Source organism: Thunnus albacares, chromosome 10 (genome assembly GCF_914725855.1).
Source record: "Thunnus albacares chromosome 10, fThuAlb1.1, whole genome shotgun sequence".
In the NCBI taxonomy this organism is placed as follows: Eukaryota; Metazoa; Chordata; class Actinopteri; order Scombriformes; family Scombridae; genus Thunnus; species Thunnus albacares.
The window spans coordinates 23,394,735-23,422,689 of record NC_058115.1 but is presented as its reverse complement, the minus strand read 5'-3'; the positions used below and the strand labels follow the sequence as shown (position 1 = coordinate 23,422,689).

Below are 27,955 nucleotides of genomic sequence, written 5' to 3'. Positions count from 1 at the left end.
CATGTTTCTTTCTCATTATTTATAATACTAGGACTGACTAGCTATACACCACAAGAACAATGCTTCTTCTTTATTTACACATCGACATGGATCATTGACTGATGAAAATGCTGACCTTTTTGCCTGGGACATGTGGCTTTGGCGTCAGTCTTTTAGCATGAAATTATGCACAGCATGTAGGCATCTAGTGCACACTCAAGACCCCTTTTATAAGATTCTTTTATAAAACAGTTGGAAACATTAAAAAGTCCGCATTTTCAACCAACTACTGGGGCTATTTATTTGTTAAATTGTTATTCAAGATGGCAAAATCGATAGTCACCAGCCAGAAATGAGAAGCCTGCTTTAGTCTACCTCTGTCTGAAATCAAGGAACCATTGTTCCGCTCAGGGGAGTGGGGCTTAAGCAATGGTCACTTAGGAACAACTTTGCAAACTAAAAGGTGGCTGTTCAGGTGTTTCATAAGAGGGCACAGTAGGAATCTAAATAGTGAGATGAGATGATTAATAGCAATGTGGACAAGGTTGTTTCCTGTTTTTAAGGCATTCTGGTCTTCTTATATGAGTGAGGTATGATTCGCAACTGTCTTGCAGTGTGATGGACACATTTTTTAAAATAAGTCAGGATCAGTATTTGCACTGCACCCTATATTAGAGAAGACCCATCATTTGTATGCCCTGGTTGGCTGGCGCAGTTCCTGCTCAGTGCTGCAGACAGCCAGCACTCTCACAGAGAGAAAAGCATGATGTGTCATGCTCTCCCCCTCTGCAAGCAAAGGACGATATGCTGATAAGTTAATTGCAAGCATTACATACCAATATTTGATGCACTCATAATGTCACCATTTCCAAGTGAAGATAAAGCAGTCTTTGTTGTGTGACATTGAGTTTGAACTTGACAAGCCTTCACACTAACATACGAATTGGTACACAGACACACAGACACACACACACACACAGGACTTAACTTCTAAATAATCACAGCCTTTACTTCACTCACATCTGGGAAAATGAATTAAATTAACTTTTCCAAGTCAGTCTGATAGAAACTTCTCTGCGTATCGAAAGAAAAAATGTTCATATTTCCTTTTCTCATTAGCAATAACAAATTGTATGTCCTCCTCCCATATAAATGTTAGAAGTCTCCTGTTATGACTGGAATAAAGTCTCTCCAGAAAAAGAAGTAGAAGTGACTTTCAGTGTAATACATTTTCCAGATATCTCTAATAATGGCAATAATAACATCTTTCAAAAAACAATTCGGCCCTATTTGTATTTGATTTCCGCCTGAAGCTTTTTTCCCCCTAATTTCTCCTGCACTTGGTTCTCCTGCACCCCTGCATGCTTCCTCAGACTACATCCACACTGGCTAAATTGGAAAAACACATCTTTGTCTCTCCATTTTTGCCTTTTGTCCTCATTAAGCCATTGTTTTTCTGAATCTGAAAACACTGGCAACATGTTTTAGCTTTTGGGAATTACACTGTGTTAATTTACCAACTTTCTGTCGCCTTACTGTGATCACTCATTAATTTTTTTTCAAAACAGGTGATCACACAATTCAAGTGTTGTCATTAACCTGTAGGTTCATTAATTTTTTCAGGAGACTTTGTTAATGTAAAGAAGTGATTTGATCATCTCAGCACAGCGCTGACTGTTCACCTTGGTAAAAATGCAGCATTTATGAGCAGTGATTCAATCACAGTTTTATGCTTGTACAGTTGTCTGACAAAACAAAGTAGATGAAAACAAGTAACAACTGTATTATTAACACACTTTTGTTGTATGTCAACTGAGAAAAGAGGAAGATTATGTGATTTAGACATTTACTTATTGTTTTGATGTTTCAGTGGGGATCAACTTTATGAACAACGATTTTTATGAATGTTTTCACACATTACTGTCTTCAGATTTAAGAGACTTAGGCTGCTTTCAGACCAACTGTAGCCCTGTGTGAAAAAAAGCAGCCCCCTCATTCATTTCAATGGGGCGAGTCTGGTGACTGAGCAAGGGTGACAACACAGGGGGCTACAGCAAAAAAGCACAAGGTTGTCCTGCAAAAAAGTTTAAACTGGCTCAACTTTTGCTAGACGAAAAAAAAAATTCCGTCATCCGGTGGGACGCTGTGGTGGCCAGTTAAATGTGCGCACACTCATGGTAGATTACTTTGTAAAATGATTGCTTTATCTCTACTGTTTACCTCATAATTGTTGCTCCTCATGGGTTTTAAAATCCTGTCTCAGAGTATTAGAAACCACTGTACAGTGTGTTGGCATCTGATAAGCCTTCAAACTCATGGATATGTGACTCAAACTGGGCTTCCTGGATCGTATTGCATGTCTCATCGGTACCAGAAGCAGAACTCCCCCACACCAACCTAGCCTCTTGCGTTGTTTTAACACAGGGCTGTTTTGGTCTGAAGCCTACTTAGTGTGGATGTAATCTCAGTGTGTTCAGCTTCTGTTAGCATTGTACATTAATGCTACTAAAGCATCAAACATGGTGTTAACTGTTGCCACATGGTATCGGTGTCTCTGTTTTGTCCAGCTTCATCCTATGGTGTCTGCACATCTTCTTGTATTTACCACAGCTTGGAGGGAGTTTGCTGTCAGTGTTGAGATCTGCTACCTTTTAGCCCCAGCAAAATGACAAAGACAGTATCTGATGACTGTTCCAGGTAGCGTATTGGCCTTTCTTGAGGCTCCATAGAAATGAAAAAGGCTAAAGCTATATGTGTTTGTGTGTGTGTGTGTATGTGTGTGTGTGTGTGTGTGTATCAGCCAATGAGTGGCGTTGCTCTGGTTTGACTTTTGGCACAGGGCCGATGGCTTTAAGACTATTTCAGCCTGCCAGTGACATAAGCCTCAGGTGGTTCAGAAAGCCTTTAGAAACCACCTGAGGAGGAACGGTTAAAGCTTTTGCAGAACACACACACACACACACACACACACACACACACACACACACACACACACACACACACACACACACACACACACACACACACACACACACACCAATGGAGTGTGCTGCTTCTGTTTCATTCCAATAACAATAACAAAGAGAGGCAAATAATGGAGTGACGGAGGAGATTTTCAAGCCATCTCTTTTCAGCTTCGGTAAATTTCAGTGTTTACACTGGTGCAACATCTGTTTTTCAGGTATCTATCAGTGAAACTTGATGGGTTTGCCTGAACTTTGGTTTTGGCATTGTGAGCAGGGTTTCACTGTGAGCAGCGTTTAGCCAACAATGAGCCAGATGCATTAAACTCTGTGCAGGTTCAAGATCACAACTCTGTGCATGCAAAGGCAAACAAATATACATATTCTTTGTGACAGATTTACAAAGCTTTGTGGACACATGATTCTTTTTCACAAATCTCAATCATTGTGAAATTGTATTGTTGCACATGTATACATCTGTCTGCTCCACTAGTCTTAAGACTATTCAATGAAAAGAATGGCAAAGAGGAACCAGAGTTTCACATCAGCAAAATCCTCCAACAACACCAGAGCAGTGATCTTTATGAACTACAATTATGCACATCTGTGACTATTTACAGCACACATAGTGTAATTAATTCATCACGCTTGTGAATGCACTTGTGAACCATCAGACAGTGATCATCATCAAAAAAAACCATCAGAAAGGTAATGATGGTGATGTGATGATGATGATTTTGTTTACAGCACTCATGTGGAAACAGTTTACAAAGTGCTTCACAAACACAGAGAAATAAAATAACAATGAAAAAGACATCAAAAGTAAACTAAATAAAAACAATAAACTTGAGCACACAAAAGCAATAAATTCATAAATGTGCCTTTGGCAATTACATATAATAGGTGCTTTAGTTGCATTAGACAAAAAATATACACGATTAAAAAACCCACAAGATTATTGTTGCATACTAAATTCAGTGTCTTCAATTTTTATTTTCACTTTCAATCCATAATACTCTTGACCTGTTCTAGAAAAATGTGAGTACAGATACATATGAGCAAGAGCTCCATATGTCTGAGGTATGAATGCTTTTTTAAAATGTTTTTTGTGTAGCTTGCCTTGAACCTCCACTCAGGGTTGTAACCTCCTCCCTCACCAACTCATGATTGGATACAGATTGAACACAACATTGACATTTTTATCACATTTTAAGTTCATATAGTGAACAAAACAAAAAATTGCCGATTTTTCAGTAGATACAGAGCAACATTACCATTCATTTGGAGTTGTGTTTCTAGCCTCTTTAAGAATGTATGTCTAAAAATCAATATATTCCTTTTAGCTCTATTTTTGATCTCCATCTACTCCTGAGTGAAATATTTGGCTCTTTAGCTGCTAAATGCTCATTTACTTTGTCTGTCTGCAATTTGGTGCTCGTCACAGTGGGTTTTCAGAGCTTTTTCACTGAAAACATTTGGCTACTGCAGCCAAAAATGACACTAATGAGAGCGGTGGGAGTGAACCACAACAGTAACGTTGTAGGCCGGAAAACCAAAATAATAAGCTTAAAAGCACTAAAATGCTCTGTAAAGCTGAAGGGAACTGTATTGATTATAGCCACTACAGTGCAGACAGAGACAGAATTGTTGTTGCAAATGAAGATTCTGTCGAAATAAATTCTTTTCACAAGCTCTTTCAGTTGCATTTTTGCTTGTCATCTTCATTCTTACCCCATGGCTATGACAGTGTCACAGCAGTGATGTGATCTCATGTGACTTTAACTGAACACCACAACATGAGTCTTGTCAAAGTTGTTGCTGATAGAGTTTTATTATGAATGACATAATGCTCCTTCAAATCTCAAACTCCTTAACCTCTCCCCTCACTGCATCATTCAAGAGACTTAAACCCGAACTGGCTCTCAAAAGGATACAACAAGAGCATACACATTCTCTCAAACACACACAGACTCAAGCTGTTACAAGTTAGCTCGTACTCCAACGATCCAAACAAACTTTAATGCTACAAGACCTTTGCAACTGTGCCAGTCAGTCTTACAGCATCTAGCCCTCGGATCAAACGGACACGGGTTCCCACTTGCAGCAGTGATTCGAGTCATGAATAACAACCACTGTCTCCAGCGTGTTCAGATATAATCTTTGTTTACAATTTGCTCCCTTCACACAGCAGCGCTTGCATTACAGGATGAATCTGTATGTTTGTTTTTTTAAACTGTATCGGGGGAATGTGGAATTCAATAATATAGGTGAGAAGTAATGCGAGAAAAAACGTGAAATGTACACGGCTGAAGAGAAAACATGCCTGTGTTACTAGAGTGGTAGAACATGTCGACATCATGTTCCTGCTACCAGTGATGGAGAGTGATTAATAATAAGCATATTTGTCAATGTAAGAACCTTGGGGGAGAGATGTTAGCACATGCACAATTAAGAAGAGGAGGTGGCTGAGGGAGTGAAGGCTGTGACACGGGTTTATTATCAATTCATTACATACAGTACAGTACATTTAGAGTAGCATGAGCATGTAATAGTTTTGAAGAGCAGAATGCATTGTGATGTTTAGTACTGGCTGGGATTTTTTGCATATCTGTTAGCCGCTTAAATGTCCTCATGCAGTGTTTGTGTCCATGTTTGGAGATGGGGAAAACAGTGAGAGATTAGGAACGCCTTCCCACAGACATCTCCTTTCCGGCCAAAGCTCCTGTGAGGGAGAGCATCGATTAAAGACAAGGTTGGTGGTGTTGGTGGAGGAGGGTAGATGTTATCAGGGAACTAAATGGTCTCTATTTGGGACCTGATATTTTCTGAGAGTGTGCGATGTCACTTAGAGGAATACAGGTTTTCAGTGCTTCAGCAGACCTCTTAATCACTCTCAATCAAATGACATGTTTGTGTGTGTGTGTATTTCTCTGTTGTTCTATATGCAGTGTGAGTTTTCAAATTCTTGCAGCACTAAACTTAGAAACAGATGTTAATAAGGATTAGGAGTGTTTAGCAACTCCACATGCCATATTAGAAAATTCATTATTAAAGGATAAGGCAAGCAAGATTATGTATTTTTGCAACTGTCAACAAATCCCAAGAAAAAAAAACAACAACATTGTATTGATTCTATTAAAAAGTATTGTCTGTGTAGCTAAAGCCTGATGTAGCTTATTCCTCTGTGCCATAGACCTTCATTGTTGTCCAGAAACTATTAAAACGTAAATGAGCCACACTGTTGCATTTGGTGACGTCCTCCTTCATTACCATGAACTGGCACTGTAGTTTATTTTGAGTCAATCCTACATTCACCATCGTGCCATAAATATTAACCTATTGTGAAATAATCTGCAGCTGAAAATAGTCCTGAACAAATGCACTAGTTACTCCTGTTTGAGTGACATTTTTTAAGAACTACAGTACCCAGCTGTTTTATGAAAATAGTTTGTATATAAAACCCCCAACAACTATATATTTGTGACCTGTTTTTAAAGCTTTTCATCTACCACAGACAGTTAGAATAATGCAAGCCTTATCCTTTAAGACCTATGGTTAAAATATATAATCTGCCTTTTCTGTTTTTGGCTTGTTGCCTAGCCTATAAAAAGGACTTAGTTACTGAATTAAATATAAACTTCTCCCAGCAGACATTTTGAACTTGCTTGTGTTGGGAAGTGTAAGCATGGTCCAGTTCTGTCTTACTACCACTACACACTTCATGCAAACATCTGAAGGAATATTTTCATGTCATCATTTTCCTGCTACAGAGGTCTAATTTGAAATAAATCAATCAGTAATATAGAGGGTTGTCGATTCACGAGGTAATACACTTGGCCTATTAAAGCTAGCAAATCATGCTGCCTCACTGACATCTCTCCAAGATCACTGTACATCTCAACACAATAAATCGTGCAACTGGGGATAACTGCACACACTTTGACACTCTCTCATACAAATGCCTCAAAGGCATTTGTGGCATTGAACTCAGTGGCATCATATGAAAAGTGACAGAAATAGTTGAGTGAGGAATGAATGAATAAAGAAGGCTAGAGAGATACATTCAGACACCTTACTTTCAAACCTCTACACAGCTGGCCCATCGTTGCATAAAGAACCTTGCCTCATACCTCAAGTACATTACATACATCTGTGATGTGTGTAATAGCTCAACACACATACTGATCACGATTAGTATTTTCTGACAAAGGCCGACGCATATCCGCATTTGATAGAAATAATTCATTGATTTCATATCTCTGAAATGTATCTGAGATTGTCTGAAGTTCTGAGAAAATCATTTACATGACAATCTTACAGGACTCATTTTCTAAAAGTTGAAAATGGCCGCTGTTGGAAAAGGATCAACTCAAAGAGTGATTTTTTTTAGCTAAAAAAATGTAATGTGTATGATGCAGTTAGTTTTTAACAGATTCTGCTGAAAGTGTGAATGCTTTTTTTCAAAACATTGAAGCTAAATTACCATGCTTTTTTCTGGGTCTTCATGCAGTGTTTGTCTGATGTCTAACATTAGGTATATGTGGAGCTGACTTTGCTTTATTTTGACTGTAGTTGGATATTTTGCTGTCTCATTTTGCCAAATTCAATCTACTCTGCTTTGATGTCTGAAATTGCTAACTTTGTACCATAAAAGCAAATAATGCTGTCTTATGCAGAATTTCAAACAGCAACAATTTATAATAGAAAATACAGACTTCTTTTGAAATATGATTCATACACTGGTAGAAAAATGTATCTATCTATTTATCTATTGATATTTATAATTATGCAAATAACTTTAATGTTTAGCTCCTCAAAGTTGTCACTAATAAAGCAAAAAGGACAGTACTTTCACAAGATGATGAACTTCATTTTTCTCTCAAACTTGAGTAGTATGCTATATGTAAGAAACTTAATATGACCAGCAGGAGATCAATAACAAATAAGACAAATGTAATATTCACTTGGATTTAATCCATCCATCCATTTTCTATCCTCTCGAGGGTCACAGGAAAACTGGAACCAATCTCAGCTGACATTGGGCGAGAGGTGGGGTACACCCTGGACAGGTCGCCAATCAATCACAGGGCTAACATTTGGTATAGAGACAGACAACCATTCAACGTGACATTCACAATAATTAACCTAACCTGCATGTTTTTGGTCTGTGGGAAGAATTCAGAGTACCCAGAGAGAACCCACGCAGACATAGGGAGAACATGCAAACTCTTGCTGTGAGGTGACAGTGTTAACCACAGCACCACTGTGCTAACCACCACTTCTAACCCTTCACATTTTAATGACTTTTGATGAACAAATTAAAATGCCGAAGTACATTTAATGGTCTGAATGTCTTTCTCTTCTCAAAAAAAAATCACCTTCCTTTGGCTCAAGTTAATTTTTCAAAAGAACATACAAACTAAAGAAGTAAAGTTTTGAAGAAGTGAGGATTAAAGCATCTTTTACAGTTATCAAAGTTATATCTTGATAAACTGTGGAAGTAGAAATGGCAAAAGAGACATGAACTGTACCAAGTTGTGTAACAAGTGCTTTAAAAAGAGAGACACTCATTGACAAGTTCAGTATGTACTAGTATGTATTAATACCAACCTTGACACGGCATGCTACTGAAAATGGCAAAGAAGGAGGAAACGAGCTGTTTGAGTAAAAGGAGAGTCTCACAGTTGTTAAATATATGATTCAGGAAACAAACTACAATAATCATAGAACTTCATATGTTTTAATAGGCTATTTTGGGGGTAAATACCCTGAAGTTGGCACAGTTTGCAGATGGATTGGATGGATCCATTGTTTCTGTTTCAGAAATGACCGTACAGGCACTGTAGGGATATTACTATCAGCCTGTGTTGCCATGAATCTCATCACTACTACAGCAGACTCGATGATGTTTTAGAGCTGGAGTGGACCATATCCTGGTCAATGTCACTCAATGTGCCTTGCAGCGTAGTCTCTGATACAGCAATCCAATGATTGACCTTTCTCATAACACAGCTTCTTGTACCATCCATTGTTTATATTCTAGTATGAGGAAGACAGTGGCGTGATTGAACTTGCTGAATGGTGGGAAAGAATTAGCCTTGTTACCAAAACCTTCTAGTGGGGCACCATATTGATAGAAGTTTTGGCAGAACTTTTTTAAGGTTTACCTTGCCAAAATCCCCAGTCATAACGAGAACAGCATCCAGGTACCTGGTCTGGTGGCACAGAACACCATCACCAGCTCCAACAATGCTGCATCGGCATCTGTCTGTGGTGGTACGCACACAGCTGAGTTGATGACCAAAGTGAACTCCAGGGGAAGGCAGAGTGGGTGGAATAAGCAGAAAAAATAAAGAGTAAGAAGGAAATTAGTGTGATTGCCGAATCAGCAGTCATAGTAAAGATGGCTTTGCTATGTTACCAAACACCGTTAAACTGATATGTTTCACTGAGCCTGCCCACTTGCAACTATAAAGATAATTTACAAATCTTAGGAGCACTGAAACAAAGGTGATACTCATTAAATGCACCGATACATTACCATTTTCCCCCACAGCCTCACTGCTTTGTAGGAGTGAGCCTAACATTCCAGCTGACTTCATTAAGTTTCATTTTCCATTTTATCTCTCCTGAAGTGGACCATTAAGTCGGTGCGCAAGGGTAACTGATCAGCTAATCTGCCCGTGATTTATGTGGCAGGGAAACTGAGGACTTAACTGAGCCTCAGAACACATTGATTACTGACATGGTTAATTGGCTAAACCCACTGGTACATTGAGACAGGCTTATTGGAAATGTCAAATCAAGCGGCTCATTTGCATTCATGATGTATGGTGTCTATTCCAGCTTCTGCCCAGGCAGCACAAACTGACACACATAGCTGTAGAGGAAGGGCCTGGGATCTCTGCCTTGAATTTGCAACTGACCATCTGGACTTCCAGGACGTTGGCTTTGGTTGGAACTCACCCCCTCACCCCCACCCCCACAGTATCCTCGTCTGTTTTGGATGCGCTTAGCTGACATGTGCTGAATAGAAGATGAGAGCTCCGATAACTCCTGATGTGAGGCAGACTCGATACACCTATGGGATTTTAGTAAAGATCCAGCCTTGAAAGCAGACGTAATTGATTGAATGGTGTTGACAGAATGGAAAATATGTTGTTTTATTACTTTCTTTCTTTCCTACTGTGTTTGTGTGTTTTGGAAATCAAGACAATGGTTGAAACTAGTTTGCCCCAAAATTACCTACAATGTAAGCAGATGAAAGCAGCATGAAATTGAAAAAAATTTGATTTAAGCAGAGGAGGTAAGAGACATTACGAGAGATACCAGAGGTGGTATGAATTTACAGTGTTTGAATAATAGGATCCACTTGGCTTATTACAATTCATGCTTAGGAATATGTTTATAGAAAAACCTGAGAACACAAACCTAAAAAAACATACCTACAATTCTTGATTAGAAATAGCAGTGAGGTTAGCATCTAGCAGTGAGGTTGCAGATTACAACCAACTGAATACACCTCCCCTCACCCTCCCCTTCCAAGCATGTAGGAGAACCTACGGTGGCTGCAAAACTCACAAAAAACACACAAGGCCCTTTCTAGAGCAGGTGTTTGGTTTGTCTGTTCTGGACTACTGTAGAAACATGGCAGTGCATCATGGTGGGCTCTGTTGAAGGGGCTCCCTATGTAGATATATTATTTAAGGTAACACACAAATATTCTTATTTTCAGGTGATTATATACTAATTAAAACATATATTTGAATATTATATTCCATTTCTGCCAGGTCTGTTCTGCTAAATGCCACTAAATTATACACACTGCACCTTTAAGATGTAAAACATCAAGTTAAACAAACACTAATGGAAAGCAGGAATAAAAATGAAAACACTTTACTCTACGAATCTTACTTTTTTCCCATTACAGTAGAATTTTTAGAAAAAACTGCAGAGAATGTAAGAATACAAGAAACTCATAAAGAAGACTGGCAGCTCTTTTTACAAATTCACCACCTCCAATGCAATTAACTCCAGCTAGGGGCTGTATGTTATGTGGCTTATGAGCTCTATGACAAAAACATATCCAATGAAAATGTTCTACTTTTAACTGTCTACATTTTACATCTGGGACCAACATCTTGGTGTGCATTATTAAGTTATGTAAGAGCTCCTATTGCTGTATGTTGCTGTACGTACTGACACATTACATTTTTATTCATCCATGGCAATTTGGTGATCCGTTTCTTCTGATTAACATAATTTTAAAATGGAGATGACTGAGGTTAAAATCCTTGGGATCCCAAATACTACGAAATGTCACTCAGTATTAAGCCCCAAAAGTTTGAATTTAATTGGATGAAGTCTCTGTATACTAAGTTATCTCAACTGTGTGACAGCACTTAAAGGCTGTACAAGATGTCAAAGAATATTCAACCTAAATCAAGATACACAGCAGGATATAAAAGAAACAGCAGTAAGTTGATTTTAAATTCTATATTAATGACTACAGTGTCAGATGTTTGCAACATATAAGAACAAAGAGCCATAATATTAAATAATGCATAATACATTTCACTTTGTTTTCCCTCATGATTAGACAGTGCGGTTCAAATACTGCTATACAACCACATGTACTGCTAGTATATACACTACTTAACATAAATATCACCTTTTCCGTTCATCCCATGTTTACTTAAAGTATTTATCCTGCCATCCCAGAACACAGCCGTGCAAAAGAGAACCAGCAACTACTATCTCACCGGCTGTTATGTTGGCACGTTGAGATAGAGAGCAATAAACAGACATGGTACTGCATGATCTTTCCACCACAGCAACAGATGAATATCTATGGTTCTTTCACTTGTTAATGTTCTCTGGATATTCTGTTCATGACACACACTTATTATCACAGAATAGGCTTGAATCATACAGTGGAGCTCAAAACCTGCTCAGGACAAGATTTGTCAAAAAAAAAAAAAAACGACAGCATTGTTTAGCTACTGCATTACTCTGCCACTCACACAGTAACTGCGTGTAATTTATTCACCCTGCATTACAAATACAATATATCAACATATCTTGTACTCTGTGAGAGGTTAGTGAAAATACCTGAAGTAACTCAGCCTTGAGGCCGTTCTCCTCAGAATAAAGCAGCAAATGCTCTAGCCCACAGGCCCAGTTGTAGGACAGTAGATAGACTATAAGCATGTTATCCATTGTAATGAATTCAAACAAAGTTATCAAGGTATCAACCTAACAGAGGTTATGTGAAAAGATAAACAGATATTACAGCTTATGCAAGAAGTGGTTTCATTCAGTGTTCTTCAAGATGATTTTTCATCATAAAAAGAAGAGTTGTGTGGTGTGGAAGGAATAATCTCAGTTATCCAAAAGAGCTGAATTACTTTCTGCAGTATTTTGTTTTGGGATATTTGGATGAGAAAAGATTCATTCTATTCATTCAATGTCCCTGCTTTCAACAATGAAGACTAACTTTTCACTATTCTTTATTTTACTTTACCTACACTCAACTATAGTCTGGGGATACTTTTGTTTATACTTTTAGGAAACACAGAGTCAACAGGAAAAACAAGACCAAGAGCCTACATGAGGCTGTACTCAGGCAAAGTGGTGCTTTGAACTAAACAGTAACTAATATGCTCACAGTGAAAATGTTAACATGCTGATATTTTGCAGGTACAATGTTTACCATGTTCACCATCTTAGTTTGGTGTGTAAGCATGTTAACATTTGCTAATTAGCACTGAACACAAAGTACAGCTGAGGCTGAATATTTTTTTTTTGAAGTTGGACTTGATGAAAAGTTAAATGGTCACTGAAGTTACTACAGTTTATCCTGAAGAGTTCATGGATGTCGGTGCAAAATTTAATGGCAATCCATCCAATAGTTGTGGTTTGATAGTGTGGTGAATTGACTGACCTTGCAACCCGTAGAACCCCACCATTAGTGTGGCTAAAAACACAAAATACAAAAATTACAGTAAATCTTTCTTGATTGCACCTCGAGCTAAGAACTATCTGCCCGTCTATCACACATAATATCTTGGATGCCTACTCAGATTTGTTCCAAACTTCAGATCCATCTCAAGTTCTGTAGCAACAAAGTAATCAGCTGCGTCAACTGCATCTATGAAAACTGTACTGGCTGCTCTGATAGGAGTGCTGTAATAAGGAGTGGATTTAATAATGCTCAATATCCCCTTACAACTGTTCACATTTTTCTTCTTCAGAATTTTCCTTACTTTTACTGCTCTCCTCCTTTCTTATTCTTGACATTTGGGTCAGACTTTTCAGCCTGCCTCTCCTTTATTCTGAATTTCCCGTCTCATCTCATAACCTCACAACTCAGCTGCCATCTGAAATCCCCTTATCTCTCTGCTCTCTGTTGTGCTCTGTTTCACTCTCTCACAGCTCTGTTAGAGGTTATACTGGCCGGCAGAGACTGCTTGGTGGCTGGAGACTCATGTTCAAGTGATGAGACTTGTAGCCCACGTCTGCGGACTTTGCGCCAGTGTGTTGCGGGCAACGGCAGCATGAAGCTGGGCCCTGGTGCCAGGAGCCAGTGTGCCAACGCAGTGTCTGCCCTTCTGTCCAGCCCCTTACATGGCTGCCAGTGTAAACGGGGCATGAAGAAGGAGAAGAACTGCTTGAGCATCTACTGGAGCCTTCATCAGTCCATCATACATGGTCAGTGGTTACTGGATAGCAGCAGTCTCTACTGCTAAAAAAAACTTTCATCACATTATCACATCTCTATTTTATTTACACACTGTAGCTGATGAACAATGGTTCATTAAAACATAATACAGTAACTGAGATGAATAGATAATGGGAAGACTTTCATATGTGTATAAGTTATGAATTATCCAATTGGAGCTTCAGTGGCCAAATGAAAATGATTACATTAGAGTATTATTTATGTTTCATACAGTTAAGATGAACATTCAAGCCAATGTTCCTGCCTGTGTCTATTATTCTTTCAGGACTCAACCTGGTGGAGAGTTATCCTTACGAGACAGTGCAGAGGGATTATGACTATGTCCGCTTGGCCTCTATTACAGCTGGCAAGTTCACTGACCTTCATTAATTTTCCCCTTATTTTATACCATTTTACCCTTTGAAGATGTTTTGTCCTCGCAAGAATACATGACTCTCCTGAATGTTCCCTGGAAGCCTGCCCAAGGCAAATAGAGGACTGTTATATCCTTAAGACATGCACAGTTATACAAGTTTTACCATTTACCTGAACACAATTCAAGTATCCAAAATTATATATTTGTCTTCAGGTTGTTGGATGGCAACCTCGTTCATATCCGGTAAAACTTAACCTATGAATGTGAATGAATACTAATGCTGACAGATACTAAAACAGTCACTTTTGTGTAACATTAACTTAAAATATGAAATGATAGAATAGAATATCTTACAAATTTGCATTGTTTGTTATATTGTCAGGCTCATATAAAAATGCAATCTTAAGCAAAAAAAACAACTATCCTCCATTATGGAAGAATTAAATGACAACACCACGAATATACGTTTTCTGTACATGTAAACAAAGTAAAGATTAGGGTAAAAGAACTAAAAGTTAGACTACTATGTTAATTATTTGATCATGGTTAAAGAAAACATTTTGCAAGAAATGAAAAAAGTGACTAGCATTAGAAAATCAAAGACATGTGTATAGATATACAGTATATCTATCTACCACCCCAGCTAGAACACCTGTCATTGTTACAAAACTATAACTACCATGCTGCAGAAAGCTGATGACTCATACTTGAAGCAACAAGCTCAAAAAGTTCAATGGCTGGTTGCTCATTTCCCAGGCAGGATATACACAAAAGGTTCATTCAGAAGTTGCCACACTGAGCACCAGGGTTCACTCTCACACCAAACATGCCTATTCAGAAATTCAGGACCGCTTTATTTGCTGATGCAAAAAGGCACTGGAGCTTTTTTTTGGTGCCTTTAGTCCAAATCGCATAACACTTCATCTGATTCTGTAGATATATTCTTAGATATATTCATATATAAGATTCTTATAAGTTAGTTCTTTCATTACTTTCTAAATGCTTTTCCTTATCCTATCATATATATAATATTACAATGTCAGATGTTCATATTAAACATGGCCAAAGTGTCAAATGATGAGGTAAATGTATGTAGAAGTAATCCCTGTGAGCCAAAAGCACCGGCTTCAGACTGCTTGGAACGCTCGGTTTCCAATGTTTTTTTCTACTTTCAGCCCGAGCCGACATTGGCTCATGATGGATTTCTTCATCTGCTCCACGCACAGCATGGGAGTTCAGTGCTCTACTCTGCTAACATTATAGCATTTTTCCATTGTTTTGGGGGTAGTCACGCCGAGCCATGACTTGAATTGAGCTGGCACGCTGTGAGTGTTTTTCTATTACACAGCACTGCAAAGTAAAATAGGTTGTTTACCTGTTGGAGTTGTGCTGGTTGTCTGCAGCTCTTCATCAAACATCATCACCACTGGCTGTTTCTGCTTGAACTATTCCTCCCTGTATTATTTCTAACTGATCCGCTGAACAAAGAACTCCAAATATCTCCATATGTTGTTGTGTCGACCAATTTTTAGTACCGCTAACAAAGCTCTGCTAATTCGGTGAGGAGCAAGTTTCATTTCCTGTAAACTTAAGGTCAGTGAGTCATTTAAAAGCTTTTAATATGAAGCAGTAAAGCAGGAAATGTGTTTCCATTGGCAGTAACTTAACACAACTTTGATACGGCCGCCCCTTGGCAGGCTTCTGGAAAGCTGGCCAATCAGAACAGAATGGGCTCATCAGGAGGGGGGCCTTAAGGAGACAGGAGCTAAGACTGCTTGTTAGAGACAGAGGCTGAACTGAGGGACTGCATAAAGGGCCAGTATAAGATAAATAGGGAGTTTTTAGAACTGTGAACCATTCAAAGCTACTCTAGTGGAGTCCCAGAATAAAAATATAGAGCTGGAAATGAGCATAATAGGTTTGATAAAAGCTAAATCTTTTGTGCTGTATGTACATCATTTCACACAACACAAAAGACTGCTTTTACTTTAGTTCCTTTGAAATAACAAATGGAGGAATAGACATAGTAACATGGTACTGATGCACATTTTACTGATAAAAGAGGGCTCTACAAACAGCCTGAGACAACAAAGAGGGATATGCAACAGACAGTAGAGACACATCACTGTGCTGAATACCAAAATAGCAGCCTGTACTTTTGCAAAATGGCTCACAGTAGGTTAACAGCTGAAGTTAAAAGGCTGGTAGTGCAATATGCCAGCATACTGTGATAATTTTAACTGGTAGGATGGAAGGGCATGGAGTGTTGTGTTGGCCTGGTTATTGTGCTGACATTAAAATAATGCAAAAAAACAAACAAACAAACAAAAAAGAAAAAAAAAACAGTCCACAGGGCTATACTTACCGTACGTTTATTTACTTATTTTTATTTTAAGAAATTGTGCTATTTTCATAAGAACAGAGAGACTCGGCTTATCTCTTAATAATCGCATTGTTATTCTGGTCTTCAGAAAATGAGCATCCATTGTTTATTTATGGACACTTACACTTTGAAGCTGAACTTTAATTCAAAGCTACCTATCTCAACTTTTGAAACTCTAACAAGACAAGATCTCAGCATGTTTAAAATAAATACACAGAATACATTCTGCATGTCACATATACCCTTATTCATATAAACACAAAACCTTTTTGCTCTATTGCCATTATTTTTCCACTGATATCTACGCTTGTCTTTGACCTTACTTCTATCCACAGACTCTGATGTTGGCATGACAACTGTGAATCGCTGCCTGGATGCAGCCAAGGCTTGCAATGTGGACGACTTGTGCCAGAAGCTCCGCACAGAATATGTCTCAGCTTGTATCAAACCCACTGCCAAGTCCGGACTGTGCAACCGACCTAAATGCAATAAGGCTCTTCGCAGGTTCTTTGACCGCGTCCCTGCCGACTACACACATGAGCTGCTCTTTTGCCCCTGTACGGACACAGCATGCGCAGAACGTCGAAGGCAGACCATTGTACCAAGCTGCTCTTATGAAAGCGTGGAAAAACCCAGCTGCATTACACAGATGCGGATCTGTGATGCCGACTACGTGTGCAGGTTAGAACAAAGCTAAATGGAAGCTTTTAATTGATTTCCATTTATTCCAGTTTTTCTCTCATGCCTATAACAGATATTAAAGTTATTGCTCACATAGCCATGTTCTCATATGGATACAATAACATATGGCTGTAATATCATTGTAATCCCCAGTTTTATTTTGCTTAATAGTCCTTCTCTTTTCTCACAGTATCCCAAACCAGCTAAAACAATGTTTCATTATTCCTAGTTTATTCAAGTACTCCTCGGATATAGATCTCAGATATACTCATCATATATATTTTGGCCAGAGCTATTCAGTATTATGACTCTTTGAAACCAAATAAACAGCCATTCAATCAACAAAATGGCCCGCTGTTTTACCCTAAAGCTTTCTACCACCATTGGTTAGAACACCCCAGAGAGTCTGTTGGAATAACACATTAAATATTTAGCCCAGATAAAGAGCCAGATGGATCAGAGTTATCGCTCATTGCTATCTCTGGTCATGGCCATTATTTTTCACAGCCCCATTACACTCAGAGGGCTTTACTAATGATCCTAGATCTGGGGGATGCAATATATTACTCTTTCTATCACTTTCACATTACAGTCCAATGCTTTCAGTCTTCACCACAGCCAACAATATTTCTTTATGTCAGAGGGGCAAACTCTTAATTAAATGTCCAAGTAATAGTAGAAAAAAATTATAAAAAAGAACTAGGAAACTTTTTTACATAAAACAATACAAGGCCTTATCATGTTCTTGCTAACCAGTGCCCGTTGCTTCTGTATTGTAGGTCTCGCCTGGCACAGTTTCAATATGACTGTGAACCCTCCGAAACGTCTGCCAGTGGCTGCAAGCAAAGGAACTATGGAGCATGTCTCCTTGCCTACACAGGGCTCATAGGTAGGTTCACACCTGAGAGGTAACACACAGAGAGAAGATATGTACAGGAGAAGAAAAATGAGGTGGAGAGATGTAGTCACTGTGTAAATACAGAAAGAACATATGTGCTATATGCTGTGTGAGAGGATGAAAGAGAGACTTGTGCAGCTGCAAGGAGGCAGGAATGACTGAAAGCTAGCTAGAGGGTAAATTAATAAATACAGAAGATTAAGAGTGAGTGGGAGAAGGAAATGAAACTTCTAATTCTAAACCAAAAGACAAAGTTCAAGATGGTGTGAGATACAAAAATCTCTCATTATAGAAAAACAGAAAACTCTTCACACAATGCACGCATGTTTAATTTGTTTTGTAACGGTCCGCAACAGAAAAAGGGAAGCAGTTCCTTTCCATGCACTGGAAAGAGGAGCAAGCCTAACCTAATGCATTTCAAGAACCTCAAATGGTGCCCCTCAGCACAAACACATACTTGGCATTTTCATTCCTGTCTTGTATTTATTAAAGCATCTGAAATCCCACCTCCACTATGTTGGGAAAAAAACAGCCACATAAAAAAAAAATCTCAAGGCCAGAGACTTCTGTGACCCAAGAAAGAGAAAATTGGAGTGCTTCTCAGGATCTCTATTATATCATACAAGTCAGTGCGCAGCAAGTCTAACCAACAATGCTAGAATATTATCAGCCCTTTACATCAGGTCTCTGTATAGGAAACACAGTGTCCATCTTGCTCATGCAGCATTATAAATATGGTGTAACAACTCAAAGACGTATGAATATTTAACACTGTATGACACCTGGTGCTGTTTCTCTACAGGAAGTACAATAACTCCCAACTATGTCAACAACTCCACATCGAGCGTGGCTCCATGGTGCTCCTGCTCAGCCAGTGGGAGCCGGAGGAAGGAGTGTGATGATTTCCTGGGATACTTCACTGACAACATCTGTCTCCGTGAGTGTCACTCTATCCCACAATGTCCTCTGTCCATGGAATGTACTGACTCAGGTTTTTGGGCTAGAGGTTGTGTTTATATAGAGGTATTTGCTTTCAAATGATGGTGGGGGTGGGGGGAAGAGCTGCTATATTTTTACAGACATTATTACAGGCTACATTTTGGTCTGCTCCCGTTCATGAGTCAGAAATTGACTATTTAAAACAACCAAGACTCTTTACAGGAAAATTAGGCCATCAGCGGTGAGATACTGTACCGAATGTTGCATAATGTAGTGTAAAATGCAGTTTCTATGCACCTCCAAGGACAAAAACTGCATTGCCACACTGAAAAGATTAATAGTTTGTCTGAGATCAGAATTGCACCTATTTATTATTTCACAGTTTGTTCAGATCATAACTGTTTATTACATTGCCATTAATATTTCCCAATTTCAGCATTCAAAAAATTACACTCACCAGCCACTTCATTAGGTACACCTGTGCAATCTAATGCAATCCAATACAACATCTTTGCCATAAATTCTACATTTCCAAAGCTTGTACATTTTCAGTTTTTGTTGACACTGTCAGAAAGGTGTCAGAAAGGTGATAATTCTACCTTATGTTTATTATTGAGGTCATAGTGGGTGGTGGTGGTGTACCGGAGTGCATTATATCGAAAAGTGTTTAAAGCTGTTGTATTGGATTGCATTAGATTGCACAGGTGTTCCTAATGAAGTGGCAGGGAGTGTATGTTGCATGTGAGTCATACACTTATAAGATGTTATCCAGGTTGTAAAATGACACTTGAAGTGTCATTGAGCTGTGTACACTGCATAGGAAGCATCAGAGTGGTGTCGCTGGAGAACATAAATAAAGCATATGGATATTTTAAGCCTAAACAGGGCAAGACATTTGAGTATGTAAGGAAAAACGCTATCACTATACTGCTAAAACAAATACTGTTCCATAAATACGTCAGGGGCTTGTTTGAATTTCTATGGTTTCATATCATCCCACTCCACAGCTGGTAGAGCCAGCGTGATGATTTCATTATGAAATGAAATACAAAAATGGCCTTTCCTAATCAGAATAATTGGCAATGATAACCTGTGCCAGGGGACCTCAAAATAGGCTCAATATGTAAAAAGCAAAGTGGACAGAATTAATAGAAGACAGTGACAGGACAGAGCTATTGGGATCCAGTGAGACAGATGTTTCCCAGCATGCTCAAACAGCAGCTGCGCGACATGTGTTTAAATCTGAGATGCTCTGCTTTTGGTAAAATGAACACTATGCTCTCTCTGTTTCTCTCTCCCCTATTTACTCTCTCACTTCATCTTCTCTCATTATTAATCATCCCCTTCATGCTGTTTCCTTGGTAATTCCACCTGGGTGTTCAGACAATCACTTCTTAGTGAATTATAAGTAAGCTGACCATGTGATTGTTAGGTAATTATATATATTTATTAAATCTCCTCCAAACTCCTGATCTACTTTTTTTTCTTTTACAAATTGACGGAAAAAGTTAGAGAGCTAACTCCTGGACACTTTTTCCTATAGCAAGCTGTTTTTTCAACACTAATGTATCTTTTTTAACCCTTAAATGCATGGGTGTTATACCAAACATTCATACATACTTTGGGTGTTTAGTGACCTGTTATTTATGCAACACAGATTGAGCTACAAATCAAAGTAATACTGCTAGTAAACTTTTCAGACTAAACTGCTAACAGAAAACACACACACACACACACACACACACACACACACACACACACACACACACACACACACACACAAATAAAAACCCCAAAGCATATTTCATTTAGTGTTTTCTAATCACTTATAAATGACTGTTGAAATGTTCTGTCTCACACTCTACTGGACTCTATGGGTAATACTCCAATCACACGCATGTACGTGCATCTCACACAACATATAAGTTAGCGTCTTGCTTTCCTTTCTTGACGATTGTGTGCGTGTGATTGTAGGAGAGTATTACCCATAGAGTCCAGTAGAGGGCTCAACCTGTGCTTACAGAACTAGGGTTACAATATTGTAACCTTTGTTACTGTAACTGCTCAATGAATGTCACATAACACAAATCCGTCAGCACAGAAATCGCAAATAAAAATCGCTGTTGCACACTGCATGCAGTTAAACTCAAGTCTTCTGAGTTTTACACACCTCTGGTCTCTACTGTCCCTATAAAATCTTTTAAGAAACACATTAACTAAACAGTGATTTTCAGCCATTTTGATGCCAGAAAATTGTTAACGAGACTGCCAGTCTACAGCCATCTTAGCTGCTCTGTGAGGGTTTGCCCTGGTACAGTAGTGCTGTCAGCTAAATGCTAATGTCAGCCTGCTAATTTGTTAAAATTGAAAATGATAATGTTAATGTGCTGATTTTTGCAGTTATAATGTTCAACATGTTAATTTGGCATTTCAGTATGCTAACTTTTGCTACGTACAATTAAATGAGAATGACATTAGTATTGTACAAATCACAATGGCTATTACAATTCATCCTGAGGGAAACATGAATGTATCAAATTTCATCGCTATTGATCCAATGGATGTCAAGACATTTCACACAAAACTACGAATGTCAGTCCCATGGTGGCACTAGAGGAAAAATAACCTCTGGGGATCATGAATGCTTGTACAAAATGTCACTGCAATGCATTGAATTGCGTTTTAGATATTTCAGTCCGGACCACACAGGTGAACCGACAGCCACTAGCAGACTTCACTGAATAAAATGAATGAATTAAATAGGGTGTAACATAGTCCCAGTCCTCTGAAGACTTCAGGTATATGTTTCAAGGGTTAGATGTGATTATTGACTATCACATGTGTTCAACTGCTAGTTACTGCTAGTTCTGAAACCTGAATGGTGGTGACAGACAAAGATGGGTAATGATTAAAATATGATTAAAGTCAATATATATCAAAAGAGAACCAAAATCTAATCAACATGACCAACACTGCACATCAAGTGGCATGGACTACAGTATGAATAGTGATGATTGCAGATTTAAGAAGGTAAGCTGGGCAGTTTAGAAGCAACAGAAATACCATAAATAGCTGAAGATCACCCTTCCATTTCTCATATATATATATATATATATATATGTTACATATACACACACAATAACCATCTTTGCTTGGTGTTTGCAGCGAGGTGAATCTTTGGCCAGTCTTTCCTCGGGCCTCCTGCCTAGAAAAGATACAGAGAGAGGTCTCAGAGTTGTTTGGCCAGTGCAAATGGTCTATGAGTTAATGAGGTCGATGTGGAGAGGCAGGTGCAGAGATACTTGAAGAGAATACTGATTCCGTTTTCTTTTTTTTTTTTTCTTCTCCTCTGCCAGTCAAATCCAAACTAGCTATGGCCCGGCAAAAGCCCTCATGCAAAATTTACAATTCAGAGCTGAAGGCATCTGTCGTCATTGAATAAGACACTCATGTCTTATTCAATCATGACAGAAACTCGATGGAACTTGATGAAAACATTTCAAGACAATGTTGCTGAAGTTTAATAAACTTTTTTCACTGCTATGTCTCATGTTTCAGGGAACGCTCTTATGGCGTTTGGAAGCGAACCAGACCAGCAGCCGACTCTCAGCCAGTCCAGTACACCCAGCCCCGACCACAGCAGCAGAGAAAACAAGAGCAGTACTTCCCAACCAGAAAACCTAGAAACTATGCGGAACATCATGGATACAATAATACCAACACAGGTGTGTAATTTTTTGTCATGGTCAGTTTGCTACGGCAGGTTCACACAGTTACTCATCCAGCAATGGACAATTGCTGATGCTAACAGGAAATATTGCTCAGCGGTTCAGCTATTATATTGTTTAATATTAAATATTGGAGCTGGAACAATTAATCAATTAGTTGATCAGCAGAAAATTTATCTGCAAAAATGTTGATAATTGATGATTCGTTTACATATTTTAAGAAAAAATGCCAAAAACTTACTGGTCCCACCTTCTCAAATTTGAATGGAATTTCTAAGTCTTCTATGATAAGGATATAAATAAATAAATAAAATAAATAAATACTGTTCATTTTTGAACTGACAAGCAAAACAAAACAAGACATAAATATGTTAACCTGGGCTCTGGAAAATTGTGATGGGCATGTTTCACTAAATTGTGATATTTTGTAGACCAAACAACTAATTGATTGGTTCCTTGATTAATCGAGAAATTAGATGAATGAATATAATCATCAGTTACAGCCCTAATAATATATGATGTCATAATATGACACACAAAAAAAGGTAAATCATGAAGGGCTGCAACTAATGATTACTTTAACTATTGATAAATCTATCAATTATTTTTTCTATGAATTAAACACAAAAAGACTTAAAAATGCATTGTGTTCACAGATTCCAAGGTTAAATTGCTTGTTTTTTTTCTGGCCAACATTTCAAAACCCAAGTATATTCAATTTGTAATTCTATAAAATTGAAGAAAGACGCAAATAGTAACGTTTGAAAAGCTAGGAGCAGCCAATCTTGTGTGTTTTTGCTTAATACATGACTGAAACAATGAGTCCATTATCAAATTCGAATGCACGTACATTAACACTGAATTTCATTGATACAAGTGGCCCTAATCTCGCCTGAAGCCTTGCATTTATCCTGACTTACAGTTCTAAGAGCAACCCAGACACAGAATATCTGTAGCCCGCTTTTACTCAGTGAGCATCACCTGAAACTCAGTGAACTAACATATACTACCAAGCATATCTGGACATGTAAATAAAGAATTTTCATAAACTAATCTTTCTGTCTCCTCCTAGGCCATGGGAAATGAACTACTAGTGGGCCAGTCCACCCTGCCTACCAACAGCCTCCCAAAGTCTGCTTCACCTCCCAGTCTAATGCTTCAAGCTGCCTTCAGCCTTCTGTCGTTGCTCCTTCATCTGCTCAACAATGGACACTAAAGACTGCAGGGGAGCGTACTGAGGACCCTCCTAGTACAAAGCAGATGGGAGGACCAGTGCAGTTCAGAGGAAAATGGACCGTTTGGCATAGTCCTCCTTCTAAATATGTACAGCAATTCTATTTTTTTTTTGTTTTTTTTTTCTATTTTTGTGTCTAAGTGGTCCAGTTCCACCTGCCAGTGTTCTCGCTCAGAGTGTGGGAGACTGTCTGCAAACTGAAGCCAGTCTGTACATTTGTACATTGTTGTTGCAATCAAGTCAAGCCAAAATGAAGTCAAAGTATTGCTTTTGTGGACTAACCCAGCTCTCAGCTATCCAACAGTATCTATTTTCAAGAGTTAATATGAAATTATAACACAGATATGTACAGTATGATACAAAGACATGAAGTATACCAGTACCTGTGAAAATTTGTATTATCAACAGAAGCTCTTATTTGAAATATTGTGAGGAAAAAACATGGAGAGAACCAGAGAACTTTGTGTCCGGTCTGTACACAGAATGATTTGAAAGCTGCTGGAGTATATGGGGCTTTAATACCACTCTCCTCAAGTGACTGAAAGAGGACCATTATTTCTGATCAATACTGGAATTGAAGAGAGACAGAGAGACAATAGAGCTACATTTTGCTCAGACATCCTGGACAAACACCCTGATTCTAAAACGTCCAGCAGTACTATCTAGAAGAGATGTGGCAAAGCAGGGTACATAAGGAAAACCCTGACATTATAATTGTACTCGCCATCAAGACTGTTGCCCTTTGTCACATCACTTTATTTGTTATTGCTAAAGCTACAGTAACTGTTCATAGAAAATAAGTCCTTGGTCTTAAAAGGAAATTATCAGCAAAGACAAGTCCCTGGACTTGAAAGGAAATAATCAGAAAAGCAGAAACTCTTTACCTGTGGCTGCTGTACTATGTGTTTGTGAGCATTATACCCTTTTATTTCTCATTGTATCCGTGAACATTGCTATACGGGGTTCTGAGTTTTTGTGCCAGAGGGAAAAAAGTGAATAGTTTGACTTATTAAGCTTCGCCAATATCGGCACGGAGCTTGTTTTGAGATTAGACAGTTATGAATGATTCAGTATTTTCTGTTCTGGGAACGTGCCGTTGAATTGTTAACAGGACCAGAAGTGCTGCAAATAAAAGTTCTCAGATCAATGTTTACACATTAGCATCGTTCAACCTTTTTAAATGGCAAATGCTTTGTTTGGTGCTGCTGAGGGGAACACTTGGTTAAGTCTTTTTGGGAGACAGAAACATTGCAACTGAATACATGTTTACCTAAACTAACACTCACATGACTTCAGGAAGTACTTTGGTGTTCTTTATTTGAAGTGAGAATATAACAGCGTTATAGAGCCATTTGTGACGTAAAGATGTGCTTTCAAACTGATCTGTCTTACTAAAAGCTCACCTGCTGCTTCACCTCAGAGTGACTGTATTTGTCTGGACATTAAATAAAGTAAACGTATAAAAGTATACGTTTAATTTTTAATGTATCCATTAGCAGACAGCTTTAACTATTTCTAGGACTACTTTTACTCTGCAGCACATATAGACAGAAGGCTGCAGCTGGCTGCCAAAGACTAAACAAGGAATCAATGCCCAGAAGTAGCATCGTGTGTAAAAGGAAGACACAACGTCAACGAAGTTTTCTTTCATTACATAACTAGGCCAAAGGATGAGTAACTCTATAGTAAAGCACCTGGCAAGAGTTTTTCCAGAAACCAGTATAATGGAAAAAGATTCAGAGATGAAAATAGCTACACTCCATCACCCTCCACTGTTTACATGTTGCCATTATTTTGGTGGAAACACACAATTAACAATACTCAAGTCAGAACATCCTGCATTATTAACCCCTTGTTGTGACACAGGATGACGTGATTGTCTTCTTGCTAGTGCTGTTAAATGTGAGTCGGAAACAAATGGTGCCATCATTGAACAAGTCTGTGTGTCAGACTTGGCGAGGAACGTGTAGTGAGACTCAACCATTTGCAGTTTCAATATAAACAAATTCAAACAAATTACGTGTTCGACACAGGCTTAAAGAATAACCCAAGCGTGATTTTTGCTACTGCATCCACTTAAAGTTTTACATACAGTAAATGTACTTGCACAGCTTTTCATACACATTATGAAATATTTGCTGTTAAAGAGTACTTTTCCACTGTAGATTTTGAAAGGAGGAAAAATATAGCTGCACTGTCCTCCATGGGCTGAGAGGTTTGCCTCTGACTTCTGACACCTAACATCACAGCTGGGTTTGTTCAGGTGTGGTTGATTGTACTCGTGACCACTCGAGCTGTGATGTAGCATGTTACATTACTGCTGCACTGCGTGTTGAAAAAGCATGTTGTTGTCACTAGTTGTCGGGCCAAGCCAGATTAATAGCCTGGGTGCAGCTATTGTAAACTTGGTGAGGAGATCAATCCAGTGAAGGCTTACTGTGAAGGCTATAATGTTTTGCTGTTTTTCTACAATGGAAGCAGACAGAATCCAAAAATTAATAAAAAGGGACTAAATCACCTTTGCAAACACTGTTACAAAGGTCCGTCATATTTCATACAATTTATGGCTTTTTATCAAACTGTATATGCCTGTTGGTTATTTTCAATGTTTGACCAATGTTCCTCTTTGGTCTGATGATCTGTTCTGTCATGTTTTTCAAGTGTTCTCCTTGATGCATTTAACAATTCTTTTAGTTATTAAACTGATGTACCTTCCAAACATTTTTTATAACAAATAAATTATTGGAGTTGGAATTGAATTGAGGCTAAGCCCCCTAAGGCTGCAATTACTGATTATTTTCATTGTCTATTTGATTTCTTTTTTCATTTAGTCAGAGAAAAGACCACAAAAAAGAGAAAAATACATCTTAAAATGTCTTGTTTTGTCTGACTAACAGCCCCAAACCACGAAGTATTCAATTTAAAAGAAGCCAATCCTCACATTTGGAACCAGCAAATATTTGGCTTCTTTTGCACGGATAGACAATTGAAACAGTTCATTTGTTGTAAAAATTGTTTCAGATTTTCAATCAATTGATTTAATCAACTATTTGTTAAAGCCACCTTTGTAGCAGTGTTTGTAATTGTGATTTAAATCACAGTTGAAGTCCCTTTCTGTGTGGTTATATTTTATCTAAACCCTTTATTTTGATCATATTGTATGGTGTGTCTCCCTCTAAAACAATCCTCAAAAAATATGTATGCATACTGAATGCTGATGAACTTTTCAGTAAAAGTAGAGGAAGATACGCTGGAGAAGACTGTGATATGAAAGTTATCAAGTGCTCCTCAGGGAGAAAAATTAGTCAAGTGAATCTAAGTTGTCTAAAGCTCAGAGTTATGACTCCTGAAGAGAGTCCTTAGGCAGCATGGTGGAAAATAAGTGGGGATTGGGTCTACAAAGGTTTCTACCAAAACTAAATCAGAATGCAATGCTTTGTTTGCATTGTAGTGATATTACACCGCGGGCATTGATATTAAAATCATCCAGAGCAGTAACTTCCAAAATACAAACACACAGGGAGGGCTTCTACTCATAATACTACAAGTGTCGACGAGAAACAGATTGCTGTGATGATTCTGAACGCTCAGATTATGATCTGCTCAGCTGATTTATACCAGACTCATCACTCCATGAGTGATGCATTTTCATTTTCAGTGTGCAGCGTGGTGGAAAAACACACACACATAGTTTAGAATCATCTCTTATCTCTGATGACCTATGATACAATTTGTCAAATAGGAGGTTCACTCACATAAAATCTTGTCATTTCAATTATTACACAAAGATTAAAAAAATACCATAAAGAAAATTGCAAGGAGCTCATGAAATATGCAAACAATAATGCATTTGATTTAAACATTCATGTCTGATGGTCAAATTTACACACTTTCTGTTGCGTAACACCATGTCCAGTTTTCCTGTGTTTGTCACATCCCATCTTTGCCAATAATACCCCTCTATGTAGTACAATCCATTGATGGTGATATTGGTTGTTTATTGCCTGAATCACAAAGCAGAACCTCTCTTCAAGTGGAGGTCTGTGTTTATGTA

General features: G+C 38.3%; 1 protein-coding gene across 1 annotated transcript in view; it reads left to right on the top strand.

Annotated features, from left to right (window-relative positions):
* The window catches only part of gfra4b (GDNF family receptor alpha 4b), a 51,549-nt gene extending 24,946 nt beyond the window's left edge, over window positions 1–26,603 (top strand). Inside the window, exons 2-8 of the mRNA XM_044362820.1 lie at window positions 13,377–13,652; window positions 13,949–14,029; window positions 16,757–17,102; window positions 17,882–17,991; window positions 18,803–18,937; window positions 22,498–22,664; window positions 23,740–26,603. Of these exons, the coding sequence (XP_044218755.1) occupies window positions 13,377–13,652; window positions 13,949–14,029; window positions 16,757–17,102; window positions 17,882–17,991; window positions 18,803–18,937; window positions 22,498–22,664; window positions 23,740–23,883 (1,259 nt within the window). The 3' untranslated portion in view covers window positions 23,884–26,603. The remainder of the gene's footprint in view (window positions 1–13,376; window positions 13,653–13,948; window positions 14,030–16,756; window positions 17,103–17,881; window positions 17,992–18,802; window positions 18,938–22,497; window positions 22,665–23,739) is intronic.
* The last annotated feature ends 1,352 nt before the right edge of the window (window positions 26,604–27,955 follow it).